Genomic DNA, 18,596 nt, shown 5'->3' with positions numbered 1-18,596 from the left:
GTAGTTCATGAATGTTTGTGGGGGAAAAAGATTCACTGCATCCTCACTTGGTAAGTCAGCAAAGCTGCTCCATTAACCTGCTGCTGGGAGTACTGGGGGATCATCAATCTACAGACTGGGCATCTTTGATATTGGCTTTGATCTTTGGCTTTTTGGCAGAAGCAAAGTCTGTAAGTAGGAGGGGCCCTTTAAATTGGTTGAAGAGAAATTTAGCTTCATTCCTTTGAATCAATAGAACCAAGGTTTAATTCAAAAGGCCTGCCAATGTTGCTCCTTTATCATGAGCAATAAATAGCAGCAGATCAATATTTCTCAGATGAGTGTTACCATCTGGGAAGGCAGGCACGGGTTATTGATTGGGGACGATCAGCCATGATTGTAATGAATGGCGGTGCTGGCTCGAAGGGCCGAATGGCCTCCTCCTGCACCTATTTTCTATGTTTCTATACTTTGTCATGCCCAATGCTGTCAACATTAATACATAAAACATCACAATACATTGATCTGCAATGGTACTTACGGTTGGACCAGGAGGTCCCGTTAAACCTGGTAAGCCATCCCTTCCTGGTTTTCCCGGAATTCCAGAGGGTCCTCTTGATCCTGGAATACCAGGATCTCCTTTTGGTCCTTCATAAGGGAAATCAATTTTAACCTTGGTAGCTGTGTGTTAATGAACCAAACATCTTACATCCACCTGAAGTTCCTAAGTACTGTGCCTTAGTAGAGGCATTAACCACTTCACATCGAGTTAATTAGTGGTCTGCTAAAATAATAAACTCAAGTATTTTGGAGAACCAAGATCAGCTTCTTAAAGAAAAAATTGAATACTATAGACACAAAATGCTGCAGCAACTCGTGGTTCTGCGGAGCGGCCGGCTGCGGCGTTTGAACTAACATCTCGCCGAGATCACCAGTGTGCGGAGCTCCGTCTGGCGTGGTCTGTTGGCTTGGAAGCCGCAGGCTCCGGTGGGAAGGCGGCCGTTCCTGGCACCCCAAGCTGCTGAGGGTTCTCCCGACGCCGGGGTACCATCACCCGGCGAGAACATCGGGCGCCATGGCGGCGACTGTGGAGGCCTCAATAGGCCCGACTATGGGTGGACAAGAGGATGGGGACTGGACTTTGTGCCTTCCCCCACAGTGGGAATCACTGTGGGGGGATGTTTTGGTGTTGAATTTCTTTGAATACTGTGTTGTATTTTTATTAGTGTGCTGCATGGACATCAGAATTTCCCCTGAATAAGGGGATTAATAAAGTATTTATCTATCTATCTATCTATCTATCTATCTATCTATCTATCTATCTATCTTATCTATCTATCTATCTATCAACTCAGCGAGACAGGCAGCATCTCTGGATAGAAGGAATGGGTGACGTTTCGGGTCGAGACCCTTCTTCAGACTCCTGAAATGATGGAATTACTCAGCGGTCATATAAAATGAAACAGTTCGCAAATTTTGGAAGAAATGCCCATGAGCCTCATTAAATTGTTGAACTGCACCATCAGCTTTTTAATAATTTAATCATTTGTTTCAAAGTGAGGCAGCTGACACTAAACATGAAACATGCCAGACAAGTATTTAGAATGTGTAAAGCATGAGTATTATCAGACCATATGAATAATTATTTAATTGCTGTCCAGCAAAAGATTGCTGTCCTGAGTCTGAAGAAGGGTCTCGACCCGAAATGTCACCTATTCCTTTTCTCCAGAGATGCTGCCTGTCCCGCTGGGTTACTCCAGCTTTGTGTGACTATCTTCAGTTTAAACCAGCATGTTGAGTTCCATTGCTTTTGATATGCTTTTGGGAGTAAAATCGCACACTGTACAGATTGTTGGCGATTGGCCTCATTTGAACTTTCGTCACTCGTACCTCTTGCTGTAGAGAACGATGAGTCTCCCTTCTGTCCTTTTGGACCTGACCCGCCAGACACTCCTGGATATCCCTAAAATATAAAAGGAAGAGTTAGCATTCTTCATCAGTAGATGGCCTCCGTTTTTAGAACCATACACAAGAGGCTGCAGATGTTGGAATCGACAGCATAAAAAAAGGAGAGCAAATGAAACTCAGCAGTCAGGCACCATCTATGGAAGGAAATAGACAGTTGACCAGACCAAGTGCAGACCCGTTGGGTCTGTTCCCCCAACGTGCGGTTGTGGGGGGGGGGAGGCGGCATGCAGCGTCACACGCACTAACTATCCCCCCACCCCCCCCCGCACTCACGCTAATTACCCCCCTTGATATTATATTAATGTTATTAATTTGCTCCTTTTACCCCATAACCACCCTATCTACTGACGCATAGCCCCCAACTTGCAGTCACATCTAGAGAGGGGGGGGGGTGTAGAGAGTGAGGGCAGAGAGAGAAGGGGCAGAGACAGAGAGAGAGACAGAGACACAGAGAGAGGGGCAGGAGGGAGAAGGGGGTGGAGAGGAGAAGAGGGAGGGTGGGTGAGGGGGAAAGGAGGCGGAGGAGGGGAGGAGAGAGAGAGGGTGAGGGGGAGAGAGAGGGGGTGCTGAGAGGGGGGTGAGGGGGAGAGGTGGGGAGCAGAGAGGGGGAGGGAGGGTGGAGGGTGGAGGGAAGAGGGTAGGGGGTGTGGAGGGTAGGGTGTGTGGAGGGGAGGGAGGGTGGGGGAGGGGATGGAGGGGAGGAGGGGAGGGAGAGAGAGGGGGAGAGAGGAGAGAGGGGGAGAGAGGGGGAGAGGGGGGTGAGGGGAGGGGAGAGGTGGGGAGCAGGGAGGGGGAGGGAGGGTGGAGGGAAGGGGATAGGTGTGTGTGAAGGGGAGGGGGGTTTAGGGGAGGGATGGTGGGGGAGGGGATGGAGGGGGAGAAAAAGAGGGGAGAGAGAGAGGGGGGGAGGGGAGGAGAGGGGGGAGAGGAGAGGGGGGAGAGGAGGGGGGAGAGGAGGGGGAGAGGAGAGGGGAGAGGAGAGGGGGAGAGGAGAGGGGGGAGAGGAGAGGGGGGAGAGGATAGGGGGGGAGAGGAGAGGGGGGAGAGGAGAGGGGGGGAGGAGAGGGGGGGGAGAGGAGAGGGGGGGAGGAGAGAGGGGGAGAGGAGAGAGGGGGGAGAGAGGGGAGAGGAGAGGAGAGGGGGAGGAGAGGAGGGGGGGGAGAGGAGAGGGGGGGTGGGAGAGAGGGGGGATGGGAGAGAGGGGGGAAGAGAGAGGAGGGGAGAGAGAGAGAGGGAAAGGGAGAGAGACAGGGGGGGAGAGAGAGAGAGAAAGAGAGAGTGATAGGGAGAGAGAGAGGTGGGGAGAGAGAGAGGAGGGGAGAGAGAGAGAGAGAGTGCCCTTTTACTTCAACCCAAACAACCATTTGCAGGCAGTGCTTTTTTACTTCAAACTAACCATATTTGCATTTTCAAACCACATTAAGGGTACTCACAGTTGTGTAGACATTTGTTCAGTGTCATTCAGAGCTCAGAGTGACCTCCATCTTGCAGAGACTGATTGAGGCACACCACTTCCTGGTTTTATAGTCCCCCCCCCCCTCCCTCCAGCAGGGGCAGCAGAGAGAATGGTGATTTTTTAAAAAACATTAATTTCTCTCTGATTTTTCATAGATGGGAAAAATACTCTGGTCCAGGAAGGCAGACGTGGGCTCTGATCGAGGTGGCCAAAAATGACGGCCGTAGGTGACGGCGTTCTCTCGGAAATCGCAGCACAGTGGGCCAAAAGCGGTCAAGATCAGACTTTTAGTAATATAGATATTCATTTTTTTTGGTTCGATAATCTTTCAGTCCAGAGATAAAAATAACCAGGATGCAGATTATAGTGTTACAGCTTCAGGGAAAGAGCTGATTTAAAAAGTGCAAGGGCTGCATCAAGGTAGATTGGAAGATTGGGAATTATTTGTTAACGTACACCAGGTCTGTTTGAGAGTTTGATACTGGCTGGGAAGGTAGAAACAAGCACTCTCTCCAGCTTTTGCTGTTCTGAGTGACCGGCAATATTTCCTCCAAGTAATAAAATAACCATTATTTTTACAAGGTGCGGATTTATCTCTCTAAGATCCAGTAGGAATCTAGCCACTCATGTTCTCTAGCAAGCTCTTGAGTTTGTGTGTGTGAATGTTAAGATACTGTACATTGTAAGAGTCTGCAATGACCATGTACCAAAGAGAAGAAAACATCACCTAGGCTTACCCCTCCCTTCACCTGTTTAGTTTAGTTTAGTTAGTCTAGACATACAGACATACACCACCCTACACACACTAAGCACAATTTTACATTTACACCAAGCCAATTAACTTAACAACCACGTCGAGGGAGTGTGGTAGGAAAGTGAAGATCTCGGAGAAAACCCACGCAGGCCACGGGGAGAACGCACAAACTCCGTATAGACAAATTCATTTCACTTGCACTTTATGTGCAATGTGACGAATAAAACTGATTGGTTGATTGATTGACAGCACTCGTATTCGGGATCGAGCCCGGGTTTCTGGTGCTGTAAAGCAGCAGCTCTACCGCTGTGCCACCGTGCTGAACTGTTCTCTTGATGTATTTGCTTTGGGGGCTTAATTCAAAAGCCTTTCACTGCATCATCTGGGCATGTTCCTTTACTACTATAATATCACATTTCTCTCTGTTCAGGCCACTTCCTTTCCATATGACCAGCCTTAATTTGGACTAACGTTACAACATTTGCATGTGCTGCGATATTTGGAGGTGGGGGTAACCCTGTGGTGATTGGTGATAGTCCACAAGTGGAGTAGCACGTGGGTAGAGGTGTTACCTCATGGTTCCAGCTCCAGCAACCCAGGACCAATCCTGACCTCTGTTGCTGACTGTATGGAGTTTGCATGTTCTTCCTGTGACCATCTGAGCATCTCTCTGGTTTTCCACCAAAGATGCATGAGTTGGTAGATTAACTAGCGGTTGTGAATAGCCCTAGAGTGTGGATGAGTGGCAGCACCTGAATCTGAGCAAGAGGGACAGGGTGGGAATGGATGGTTGAGTTTGAGTTTGAGTTTAGTTTATTGTCACATGTACCGAGGCACAGTGAAAATCTTTTATTACGTGCCATCCAGTCCGCAGAAAGACAATACATGATTACAATCAAGCCATCTGTACAGTGTACAGATACAAGATAAAGGAAATAACATGAAAAACGTTTAGTGCAAGATAAAGTCCAGTGAGGTCCAATCAAAGATAGTCCGAGGGTCACCAATGAGGTAGATAGTAGTTCAGGACTGCTTTCTGATTGTGGTAGGGTGATTCAGTTGCCTGATAACAGCTGGGAAGAAACTGAGAAACTGTCCCTGAATCTGGAGCTATGCGTTTTCACACTTCTATACCTTTTGCCCGAGAGGGGAGAAGAGGGAGTGGCCAGGGTGCGACTCGTCCTTGATTATGCTGCTGGCCTTGCCAATGTGTCAATGGAAGGGAGGTTGATGGGAGCGCAGGGAAAATAAAATGGATATTGGACGGGTACAAGTGGGTGCTTGACGGTTGGCGTGGTTGTGATGAGCCAAAATAGCCGATTCTAAGCTGTATGTCTCCTTGAGACCAAGATATAGATCAGCTGGCATAATTAGTAGCCAATTAACTAACGGAATCGAACACAGTGGGAAGTGCTGCAGAAGCAAGAAGAGAAAATGTGGACGAAATGGCACGATTCCAATGGATGTAGAGGAACAACGGGATAATGAATGTTTACGTGTGTTAATCTCGGAGAGTGGCATTTTGGTGCCTATGGCTTGTGACATGGAGTAGGTTGTGCTGAATCCTCATGAAACATTAGTTATGCGACAACTGGGACATTGCTTCCAATTCTAATCTCCATCTGTTAGAAAGGATGCGAAGATCCCTGAACATTGCAGAGAAAAGCATGTTTAATGGGTTAAAGGATTAACTATAAGCTTAGATTCCTTGAAGTTAATTTAGAGAAAATCTATTGTGGAGGCGATGGGTCTAGAAAGAGTGACTAAGCTGTGGACTTTTGTGGAGGGTTCAAAGACCAGGGGAGGTAAATATAAAAGATACAGCATTTGTTTTTGCGTAGACTCATAAAGATGTCCAAGTGTCTTTTATAGAACTTACTATTGATTTAGAACTCCACATGTGAGCATGGCAGGGCTCTTTCAAATGGGAAATGGAAGTACACCTGAGGTAGAATAATTTGTTGGGCTCTGGGAATAAGGCAGGAGAACGAGATTGTGGGGATTACTCCACAAAGTGCCATTGAGAATTAATTCTGAATTCAGATTCATGTTAGTTTATTGTCATATACTGTAGCCCTGGGTGCAATGAACACAGTGTTTACGTGAATTCAATGCAATGGATGGCTTTCAGTTTTTCTGTTCGAATGCAGTCAGGGGCACATATGCAAAGGAAATATATCATGCCATCCATTTTGAAGAACCACAATCAGGCATGGAAGTTTAGATATGTGCTGTATTCTGATTTCAGCCATATTAGGACTACATGGAGCTCATCGAGGGCATGCAAACAACCAAGGCTCAGCAGGTTGGTTGCAGAATGAGGGATATTCAGTGAGTTTTCTCAATTACGTGAGCCAGGAAGAACCTCCACCAAATTGACCTAAATTGGTTCCATCCGTGCTTATTTGCACTCCTTCAGTCACGAGAGAAATAAGGGAGAATCTATGGGAAGGACTCAATTGCTTTACCACATTCAGTTTTTTTCCCATATTCATAACTGGATTATGTGCCAAAACATCACCGTTTAAGGGCGGCACAGTGGCGCAGCGGTAGAGTTGCTGCCTTACAGCGTCAGAGACCCGGGTTCCATCCCGATTCCGGGTGCTGCCTGTACGGAGTTTGTACGTTCTTCCTGTGACCTGCATGGCTTTTCTCCGGGATTTCCGGTTTCCTCCAACATTCCACAGACGTACAGGTTTCTAGGTTAATTGGCTTGGTATAATTGTAAATTGTCACTAGTGTGTGCAAGGTAGTGTAAATGGCCTGTCCCACTTGGGCGACCTAATTGACGAGTTAAGAGTTTGAAAAAATGTCATGTTGAAGACCTCCTTCGACTATGTAGAAGACCTCCTTCGAACTGCTTCGACTATGTTGAAGACCAGCTTTGACTAGCTATGTCTAGCTACGACTAACTTCGGGAAAATTGGACACCGAATAGTGTAGAGTGAAGACGACCTCCTTCGACCTCCCTTCGACCTCCCTTCGACTATGATGAAGACCATCTACGACTACTTTCGACTACCTTCGACTACCCTCGATTACCTACGACTAACATGCCGGCTTACTACGACTAATCCTACGAATAAAAAAAGTATTGATTTTTTCCATGGCGACCTTTTTTTTACTCGCGGGCATTTTCAACATGTGGATAAATATGCCGCGACCTAGCTGAGGCTTTGAGTACACAGAGCCCACTCTCGAGCATGAAGGAGAGTTAAGGGCCTGTCTCACTTTCACGACCTAATTCCCGACCACTGCCGAGTTTGCCCTTGACTCATACTCGCAGCATGGTCGTCACGAGGTCGTAAGAGGTCGTAGTTAGGTCGTAGCAGGCCGTGATGCTAGTCGTAGGTACTCATGGCATCAAGTAGGCCGGGGCATTTTTTTAGCCTGATGAAAAATGTCCATGAGTAAAAAAGGTCGTGAATTAGGTAATGAAAGTGGGACAGGCCCTTTACAAAGACCTCCTACGGCCTTGTGTCGACCATGCTGCGAGTATGAGTCGAGGGCAAACTCGCCAGAACTCGCGGATTAGGTCACCCAAGTGGGACAGCCCCTTACGTGTGTGGGGATCGCTGGCCGGCGATCTAAGCTCCAAAACAAGTATTACTTACTGGCGGTCCTGTTTGTCCTGGGCGTCCTGGCGTTCCAGGATTTCCACACTGTCCATTCCTGCTATTAGAACCAGCCTTTCCTGCTTCTCCCGGAGGACCAGGAGAGCCTTGGTTCCCTCCTGTACGCACCCCATTGCAGACACAATCGCCCGGTTCACCTGGCAAGATGAAACAAAGTCACGTGAGCAACCCGTGGCAGTGTTTGTTGTGAAACAACTGATGAAATTAACCCATTCATCGCCAAGATTTCTTTAACCTATTGGCCACCATGTGGTGGTTTTTTACGAGGTCATGGACGACTCATCACACAGCCATAAAATGATACTCTGCCAAAACGAGAATACCCGGGGATGGCACTGAGCTGGGTAAAATGAGGGTGAGATCTTGGCCCCTGGTGCAGACTTGGGGTCCTGATGGGAGCATTTGTAGGATTCCTTTACACAATATGGGAGTCATCAGGAAGACCCTCCAATTACCCATCCAAACCTGCAATCTTCATATCTCAGCACCTTACACTTTGGATCTGTCGGTCGAGACGTCATGATTCACGTAATTCCCTTCATCCTTTATCTGTACACTGTGGACGGCTCAATTGTAATCATGTATTGTCTTTCCGCCGTCTGGCTAGCATGCAACAAAAGCTTTTCACTGTACCTCGGTGACAATGAACTTCACTCAAACTCAGACAGCTGCTTTCTTGTTAACAAAAGCTTAACGACACAAGGTTCAGCATTCACCAGAGCCCTGAATACTGAACTGGCAACACTGGAATTATTCAGCATTGTACACTGGCCTGTAACATCAGAAGGAGGCATCCTGCACATGGCGTTGGAGGCAGCCGCAGAGTACCCATATACATGGGTTCAGTTTTTAGTCACCAGTCTCGCAAACTGTGGGTACCATAGTTGCCAATTTTGCAATGCATATACAGGGGGTATAATTTCAGCTCATGGCAACAGCGGTTGAGAATAAGTAAATTCTACTGGGAGAATATTCATGCCTTCATCAGTCAAAGTATTGAGAGTAGAAGTTGGGAGGGTCATGCTGCAGGTGTATAAGACGTTGGCGAGGCCACATTTAGAGTATCGTGTTCAGTTCTGGGCACCATGTTATAGGAAAGATGTTGTCAAGCTGGAAATGGCACAGAGAACATTCACAAGGATACTGCCAGGACTAGAGGTTCTGAGTTATTGGGGGGAGATTAAGTAGGCTGGGACTCTATTCCTTGGAGCACAGCAGATTGTGGGGTGATTTTATGGAGGTGTATAAGATCATGAGAGGAATAGATCAGGTAGAGTAGGTGAATCGAGGTCCATAGGACATACTGCAGGTTCAAGGTGAAGGGGAAAAGATTGAATAGGAATCTGAGGGGTAACTTTTTCACACATAGAGTGGTGGTGTATGTAACAAGCTGGCAGAGAAGGTAGTTGAGGCAGGGACTATCCCGACGTTTAAGAAACTGTTAGGCAAGCATATGGATAACACAGGTTTGGATGGTTATGAGCCAAAGGCGGGCAGGTGGGACTAGTGTAGCTGGGAAATGTTGGCCGGTGTGGGCAAGTTGGGCCGAAGGGCATGTTTCCACGCCGTATGACACTAATATCCGAATCAGGGCATTAACGAAGTACTTGAATCCACTAACAGGCAAGAGTTATTAGCCTGGTGCGTTTACTCACCTTTATATCCATTGATCCCTCGAAACCCTGGAGGGCCAGTTGGTCCAGGTGGACCTGGAGGCCCAACATTCCCATCGTTTACAATCCCAGTATTTCCCGGTACTAATAAAAACAAGCAGCAGGTTTAGAAATCAACTTCAGGAAGAGTGTGGAACAATTTGCATTTTACAACCTTTTACCATTTACGTACTGTTACTCAAAATCTTAATGCTTTTCAATTGTTACATTTTAAATGGGATGGCAGGTGGTTTAATACTTTATTTTATGCACCCTCCGATCGGATAAAGCCCATCGAGATCTAAAGCAACAATGTGCAGTAATTACAAAGGAGGTCGTCACTTATCACGCGGCACTATAAATCGTTCCTTAAATCGTACAAAAGCCACTTGAAAAAAAAACATTTGCACAAATAGTGATGAAAGATACCCTGTTCAAAAGGGAACTGCAGTTGCTGGAATATCGAAGGTACACAAAATTGCTGGGGAAACTCAGCGGGTGCAGCAGCATCTATGGAGCGAAGGAAATAGGCGACGTTTCGGGCCGAAACGTCGCCTATTTCCTTCGCTCCATAGATGCTGCTGCACCCGCTGAGTTTCCCCAGCAATTTTGTGTACCTATGAAAGATACCCTGATGGGTTAGGTTTGGGGCTGCAGGTGTTGTCATCTCCTCTGGGCCAGAAAGTGGAAGATTTTAAGTCCTTTCCAGAGGTTTGAGATCTTTATCTGCACCAACGCTCCTCGAGGCTGACGGAATTTCAGATGAAATCCAGTATTCCAATAGAAGATGAACCTGGAAAGTCCCATGACATCCTTGAAAAAGGCGGGCTACTTACCCACAGGGACTTGGACAGTACTTATCCTTCAAGTAAAACTGAAAGAAACATAGACTACCTGATCATATAATGTGAGGTTATCCATTTTGGTGGCAAAAACAGGAAAGCAGACTATTATCTAAATGGTGGCCGACTAGGAAAAGGGGAGATGCAGCGAGACCTGGGTGTCATGGTACACCAGTCATTGAAAGTAGGCATGCAGGTGCAGCAGGCAGTGAAGAAAGCGAATGGTATGTTAGCTTTCATAGCAAAAGGATTTGAGTATAGGAGCAGGGAGGTTCTACTGCAGTTGTACAGGGTCTTGGTGAGACCACACAATTCCAGTAAATACCACTCAGCATTTATAATTACACTTTACTCTTGTGTACCAGACACAATTTCCACATCAAATCCTTTTGGAGTATTGCCCTGGAAATTAGTGCACATTATCCCCATGAGCACTCCAAGAATTAAAGAACATTGGTTCAGAAGGATCCCCTTTTACACAATGTCACTGCTCACCTCTTCTTCTATGGGCCACCTCCATCCCAACCACTAACATCCCCACTAGCTCACACCCTGAACTCTCCCATCTCCGACTGCCCTGATCCCTCCACACTCTGCTACACCCCTTCCCCATCACACCAGCTTTGAATGACTATCATCACCCAACTCCTTCACCCATAGAAACATAGAAACATAGAAAATAGGTGCAGGAGTAGGCCATTCGGCCCCTCGAGCCTGCACCACCATTCGATATGATCATGGCTGATCATCCAACCCAGTATACTTCTCTCCATACCCCCTGATCCCTTTAGCCACATGGGCCACATCCAACTCCCTCTTAAATATAGCCAATGAACTGGCCTCAACTACCTTCTGTGGCAGAGAATTCCACAGATTCACCACTCTCTGTGTAAAAAATGATTTTCTCATCTCGGTCCTAAAAGACTTCCCTCTTATCCTTAAACTGTGACCCCTAGTTCTGGACTTCCCCAACATCGGGAATAATCTTCCTGCATCTAGCCTGTCCAACCCCTTAAGAATTTTGTAAGTTTCTATAAGATCCCCCCTCAATCTTCTAAATTCTAGCGTGTACAAGCCGAGTCTATCCAGTCTTTCTTCATATGAAAGTCCTGCCATCCCAGGAATCAGTCTGATGAACCTTCTCTGTACTCCCTCTATGGCAAGAATGTCTTTCCTCAGATTAGGAGACCAAAACTGTACGCAATACTCCAGGTATGGGCTCACCAAGACCCTGTACAACTGCAGTAGAACCTCCCTGCACTTATACTTAAATCCTTTTGCTATGAATGCTAACATACCATTCGCTTTCTTCACTGCCTGCTGCATCTGCATTCCTACTTTCAATGACTGGTGTACCATGACAACCAGGTCTCGTTGCATCTCCCCTTTTCCTAATCGGCCACCATTCAGATAAAAGTCTACTTTCCTGTTTTTACCACTAAAGTGGATAACCTCACATTTATCCACATTATACTGCATCTGCCATGCATTTGCCCACTCACCCAACCTATCCAAGTCACCTTGCAGCCTCCTAGCATCCTCCTCACAGCTAACACTGCCCCCTAGCTTCGTGTCATCCGCAAACTTGGAGATGTTGCATTCAATTCCCTCATCCAGATCATTAATATATATTGTAAATAGCTGGGGCGCCAGCACTGAGCCTTGCGGTACCCCACTAATCACAGCCTGCCATTTTGAAAAGGACCCGTTTACTCCTACTCTTTGCTTCCTGTCTGCCAGCCAGTTCTCTATCCACATCAATGCTGAACCCCCAATACCGTGTACTTTAAGTTTGTATACTAATCTCTTATGTGGGACCTTGTCGAATGCCTTCTGAAAGTCCAGATATAACACATCCACTGGTTCTCCCTTATCCACTCTACTAGTTACATCCTCGAAAAATTCTATAAGATTCGTCAGACATGATTTACCTTTCATAAATCCATGCTGACTTTGTCCAATGAATTCACCACTTTCCAAATGTGCTGCTATCCCATCTTTAATAACTGACTCCAGAATTTTCCCCACCACCGATGTTAGACTAACTGGTCTGTAATTCCCCGTTTTCTCTCTCTCTCTCCCTTTTTAAAAAGTGGGGTTACATTAGCTACCCTCCAGTCCTCAGGAACTACTCCAGAATCTAAAGAGTTTTGAAAAATTATCACTAATGCATCCACTATATCTGCGGCTACTTCCTTAAGTACTCTGGGATGCAACTTATCTGGCCCTGGGGATTTATCGGCCTTTAATCCATTCAATTTACCTAACCACTTCCCAGCTAACCTGGATTTCACTCAGTTCCTCCATCTCATTTAACCCACGGTCCCTTGCTATTTCCGGCAGATTATTTATGTCTTCCTTAGTGAAGACAGAACCAAAGTAGTTATTCAATTGGTCTGCCATGTCCTTGTTCCCCATGATCAATTCGCCTGTTTCTGACTGCAAGGGACCTACATTTGTTTTAACTAATCTTTTCCTCTTCACATATTTATAAAAACTTTTGCAGTCAGTTTTTATGTTCAAAGCCAGTTTTCTTTCATAATCTATTTTCCCTTTCCTAATTAAGCCTTTTGTCCTCCTCTGCTGGACTCTGAATTTCTCCCAGTCCTCTGGTAGGCTGCTTTTTCTGGCTAATTTGTACGCATCATCTTTTGTTTTGATACTATCCCCGATTTCCCTTGTTATCCACGGATGCAATACCTTCCCTGATTTATTCTTTTGCCAAACTGTGATGAACAATTGTTGTAGTTCATCCATGCAGTTTTTAAATGCCTTCCATTGCATATCCACCGTCAACCCTTTAAGAATAATTTGCCAGTCTATCTTGGCCAATTCACGTCTCATACCCTCAACGTCACCTTTCTTTAAGTTCAGGACCCTTGTTTCTGAATTAACAATGTCACTCTCCATCCTAATGAAGAACTCAACCATATTATGGTCACTCTTGCCCAAGGGGCCACGCACACAAGACTAACCCTTCCTCATTACTCAATACCCAGTCTAGAATAGCCTGCTCTCTCATTAGTTCCTCTACATGTTGGTTTAGAAAACTATCCCGCATACATTCCAAGACATCCTCTTCCTCAGCACCCCTGCCAATTTGATTCACCCCATCTATATGTAGATTGAAGTCACCCATTATAATTGTTTTACCTTTGTTGCACGCATTTCTAACTTCCTGTTTGATGCCATCCCCAACTCCACTACTACTGTTAGGTGGCCTGTACACAACTCCCACTAGCGTTTTCTGCTCCTTAGTGTTTCACAGCTCTACCCATATCGATTCCACATCCTCCAAGCTAATGTCCTTCCTTTCTATTGCGTTAATCTCCTCTCTAACCAGCAACGCTACCCCACCTCCTTTTCCTTTCTGTCTATCCCTCCTGAATATTGAATATCCCTGGATGTTCAGCTCCCAGCCTTGGTCACCCTGGAGCCATGTCTCCGTGATCCCAACTATATCATATTCATTAATAACTATCTGCACATTCAACTCATCCACCTTATTACGAATGCTCCTTGCATTGAGACACAAAGCCTTCAGGCTTGTTTTTACAACACTCTAACCTCTTATACAATGATGTTGAAAAGTGGCCCTTTTTGATTTTTGCCCTGGTTTTGTCTGCCTGCCACTTTTACTTTTCACCATTGCTTCTACCCTCATTTTACAACCCTCTGCCTTTCTGCTCTTGCACCCATCCCCCTGCCATATTAGTTTAAATCCTCCCCGACAGCACTAGCAAACACTCCCCCAAGGACATTGGTCCCATTCCAGCCCATTCCGTCCTGTTTGTACTGGTCCCACTTCCCCCAGAACTGGTTCCAATGCCCTAGAAATTTGAATCCCTCCCCCTTGCACCATTTTTCAAGCCACGTATTCATCTGCAATATCCTCCTATTTCTACTCTGGCTGGCCCGTGGCACTGGTAGTAATCCAGAGATTATTACCTTTGAGGTCCTACTTTTAAGTTTATCTCCTAGCTCCCTAAATTCACCTTGTAGGACCTCATCCCTTTTTTTACCTATATCGTTGGTGCCAATGTGCACCACGGCAACTGGCTGTTCACCGTCCCCCTCCAGAATGTTCTGCAGCCGTTCAGTGACATCCCTGACCCTTGCACCAGGGAGGCAACATACCATCCTGGAGTCTCGTTTGCGGCCGCAGAAAGGCCTATCTATTCCCCTGACAATTGAATCCCCTATTACTATTGCCCTTCCACTCTTTTTTCTCCCCTCCTGTGCCGCAGAGCCACCCATGGTGCCATGAACTTGGCTGCTGCTACCTTACCCTGATGAGCCATCTCCCCCAACAGTATCCAAAATGGTATACCTGTGTAGGAGGGAGATGACCGCAGGGGACTCCTGCACTACCTGCCTACTGCTATGCTGGCTATTGGCCACCCGTTCCCTTTCTGTCCTCTTACCTTTTACCTGCGGTGTGACCAACTCGCTGTTTGTGCTATCCACGACTTTCTCAGCATCGTGGATGCTCCAGTATGAATCCAGCCGCAGTTCCAATCGTTCAATGCGGTCTGCCAGGAGCTGCAGCTGGACACACTTCCTGTCTAATCCTTCTTTACAGGCTAGTCACAACCATTCTTACCCCATTAGTCTGCCGTTAGTCCTTCAGGTACCAATTATACCACCAATTACTGATCATCTTTCATCACTTATTAAGTAGATCTAGTTGCCATAGTTTTCTTGCTGTCCTAAAGAGTGTGTGAAGTAACATATGCAGCAGTGCTTGAGTAAGGGTGACATGGTGGCACAACGGTAGAGTTGCTGCCTTACATCGCTTCCAGTGCCAGGCACCTGGGTTTGATCCCGATTACACGAGCTGTCTATACGGAGTTTGTTCGTTCTCCCCGTGACCACGTGGGTTTTCTCCAAGATCCTCGGTTTCCTCCCACACTCACAAGACGCACAGGTTTGTAGGTTAATTGTCTAGGTGTAAAAGTAAATTGTCTCCAGTGTGTGTAGGATAGTATTAATGTGCGGGGATCGCCGGTCAGCATGGACTCGGTGGGCTGAAGGGCCTGTTCCTGCGTTGTATCTCTAAAGTAAAACTAAACTAATGTCTGTCTTTTAAAGTAGGTCAAGCAATCAATGGTACCCCCTGCATCAACTCCAGCACACTTATTAGAATGATGCATGCCAATTTCTAAGTCAACTCACCTGCCCCAAAACACTGTGTGCACAATGTTCGTACATAATAAAAAGACCCTGATCACAGCCCCTATCCCTGATCAATGGCATCCTTCATATTTATGAGTTTGATATTATGCAAGGCCTTGATGACAATACGAGGCTCCAATCAGTGTGGCTCTGTTATCCCAGTAAGTGTCCTCCTGCCTTTGGTAATGCCAAGAGAACCTCTCTAATTGCATAAAATGTGTCGGAAGGGACTGCAGATGCTAGATTACACCAGAAATAGACACAAAATGCTGCAGTAACTTCAGATAGGTGTGAAGAAGGGTCTCAACCCAAAACATCACCCATTCCTTCTCTCCAGAGATGCTGCCTGTCCTGCTAAGTTACTCCAGCATTTTGTGTCTCTCCAATTGCAGTGCTGGTTTGCTTGAACACTACAAGACTGCCCAGCACATTAAGTACTCCAGACACCAACATAAACCAGCACAAAGGTTTCAGGGTAACAGACATCCTTTCCCAAAATCTCAACACCGCCGATCTGCTGAACGCAAAAAGCAACTTGGATGCAATGCCAACATTTCCTGAAGATTAAATCTTCATCCCCCCCCATCCCCTCCAAGATCTTGGTGACAACTGGCACAGTGAACAGCCTCTCATCTCGGCATCTCAGTTAGCACAGTTAAGGCGGGAATTTGCCAATGCTAGGTTCAGCCAGTGGAAAAGATTCAATAGGAATCTGAGAGGTAACTTTTTCACATAAAGGGTGGTGGGTGTATGGAACGAGCTGCCAGTGGAGGTAGTTGAGGCAGGGACTATCCCAACATTTAAGAAACTGTTCGACAGGTACATGGATAGGCTTGTAGGGATATGGGCCAAATGCGGGCAGGTGGAACTAGTGCAGCTGGGACATGTTGGCCGGTGTGGGCAAGTTGAGCCAAAGGGCCTGTTTGCACACTGTGACTATGGCAATCACCTCACTGCATGAGAACAGCCCATGATAATTCCCTCAGAAACATCTTCAATCCACCGAGAAGCTTCTTGGTGAATACAACAAATGAGATGGAATTGCAGACCTCAGCTCCAGATGCCATCAAATGATTCCAAAATATGTGATTGTGAGATTCAATAGTCTGTTTCAAAGTTGCCTGATGTGCCTAAATTCCAAGTGGGTTTTGACCTCCAATAATTCCACAGAAAGTGATGCCAACTTTCAGCAGATAGTTAGTTACCTGATGGTCCTGGTGGTCCTGGTGGTCCTGGTGGGCCTTGTAGACCGGGTTGCCCTGGAAGTCCCAGTGATTGGAATGACGTCCTTCCTGGCGTTCCACGTTCTCCTTTAGGACCTGCAACACCTGGGAATCCTGCAAGACCCTTTGACCCTAACCCAAGGGGAAAAACAAAACGCTATGTTAACTGGCAACTGGCATGAGGGCAAAGATCTCCCCACGCAACACACACCAACTGCTAGCATGTCTGTCTGCACAATACGTCATCAGTGTCACTGCATGAGAAGGTGGTTGAACATTCCTTGTATACTGACACAAGTGATAGGAGCAGAATTAGGCCAGTCGGCCCATCAAGTCTATTCAGATCAATCTCTCCCTCCTCATCCCATTCTCCTGCCTTCTCTCCATAACACCTAGCACCCATACTAATCAAGAATCTATCTACCTCTGCTTTCAAAATATCCATTGACTTGACCTCCACAGCCGTCTGTGGAAATGATTTCCATAGATTCACCGCCCTCTGACTAAAGAAATTCCTCCTCATTTCCTTCCTAAAAAAATGTCATTTAACACTGAGAATGTGACCTCTGGTCCTAGACACCCCCACTAACTGAAACATCCTCTCCTCATCCACTCTTTCCAGGCCTTTCACTAATGGTATAGATATTTATCCACATGTCTCAGTTGTCCACATAAACTGTATGATGGAACATTATTGAATAAACATGCTTTTCATTAAGTCAACTGTATGTAGCAGAGGATAATGTTGTACCTCACTATTGGTATTTCTGCATAACTTAATGCAAAGTAAAATTGAGTTCAAGATTTAAAAGCATATTTCGCATGCATTAAGTATATATTGATGATACGGATGATTTAAATGTTCTGGAGGCACTGAATGTAACATTCCACTGGAATGTAATACGATGCCACGTAAACCCAGTACATATATTGAAAGAGTTCCTTAGCAGCTGGCTTAATTCCTGCATTGATCATGGAATCAGAATGCATGGCTAAAGGAGTCAAGAACAGAGACATGGAAATCCACAATCTCTTGATTCCTCTGGGTAAATGCACAAGAAGGTATGGAGCTACAGAGTATGGAGCTGCAGAAACTATGGAGGGTTGGAGACTTTCCATGGACAAAAAAAGCTGGAGTAACTCAGGCAGCATCAATCGAAATTGGATTGGTCACGTTTTGGTTCGGGACCTTTCTTCAGATTGATTGGGAGGGGGAGGGGGGATGGGGAGGGGGAGGGGGGGGAGGGGGAATGGGGAAGGGGGGAGGGTGGTTTACTGGAAGCTAGAAAAAAAACAGGCATTACAATGGATGATCTCAGAAAAAGAATGTTCCGTGATAGACCAATAGTTGGCTGGAGATGATGTGAGCCCAAGAGTTGTAAACTGCAGAACAGGTTAACGGGGATTTAACGGAGGAAGAAGGAAGGAGAGGAAGGGGGAGGAAGAGGGAGGGGAGCGAAAGGGGGAGTGGAGGTGAGGGGGAAGGTAGGTGTGTGTAGTAGAAGATTGTAAGGTACCCAAGCGTAATATGAGGTGGTGTTGCTCCAGTTTATGTGTGTTTTCACTCTGGCAATGGAGGAGGCCCAGGACATAACAGTCAGTATGGGACAGGGAAGGAGAGTTAAAGTGGGTCTTGGTGGACCGAGGGTAAGTGTTCAGTAGAACGGTCACCGTGTCTAATTCGTCTCATGAATGTACAGGTTCAGCTAAACGGTCCCCGGGTCGACACTTTGGTCACTGAAACAAACGGTCACTGAACAAATTGGGGGCATGAATGTTGAATTCTCTAATGTTAGAATAACTTCGACAAACACCTCCCTCCCCTCCTATCCCGATTTGATCTGTTTGTTTTACCCCCTCCCTCCCAGTATCCACCCTCCATAACAACCAGTGTGAAGAAAGGTCGCGACCC

The 18,596-nt window shown here is 46.4% G+C and overlaps 1 protein-coding gene across 7 annotated transcripts in view; it reads right to left on the bottom strand.

Annotated features, from left to right (window-relative positions):
* Positions 1-18,596, bottom strand: part of col4a6 (collagen type IV alpha 6 chain) — a 394,735-nt gene that overhangs the window by 119,119 nt on the left and 257,020 nt on the right. For all 7 annotated transcript variants that reach the window (XM_033030165.1, XM_033030164.1, XM_033030169.1 and 4 more), the window contains exons 20-24: positions 16,667-16,816; positions 9,448-9,549; positions 7,772-7,929; positions 1,870-1,942; positions 521-627 (exon numbers count right to left, since the gene is read on the bottom strand). In XM_033030165.1, the coding sequence (XP_032886056.1) occupies positions 521-627; positions 1,870-1,942; positions 7,772-7,929; positions 9,448-9,549; positions 16,667-16,816 (590 nt within the window). The remainder of the gene's footprint in view (positions 1-520; positions 628-1,869; positions 1,943-7,771; positions 7,930-9,447; positions 9,550-16,666; positions 16,817-18,596) is intronic.

The sequence above is a fragment of the Amblyraja radiata genome, chromosome 12 (assembly GCF_010909765.2).
Source record: "Amblyraja radiata isolate CabotCenter1 chromosome 12, sAmbRad1.1.pri, whole genome shotgun sequence".
Lineage (NCBI taxonomy): Eukaryota > Metazoa > Chordata > Chondrichthyes > Rajiformes > Rajidae > Amblyraja > Amblyraja radiata.
The sequence above is the reverse complement of the archived record's forward strand: the minus strand, read 5'-3'. Positions and strand labels throughout refer to the sequence as shown.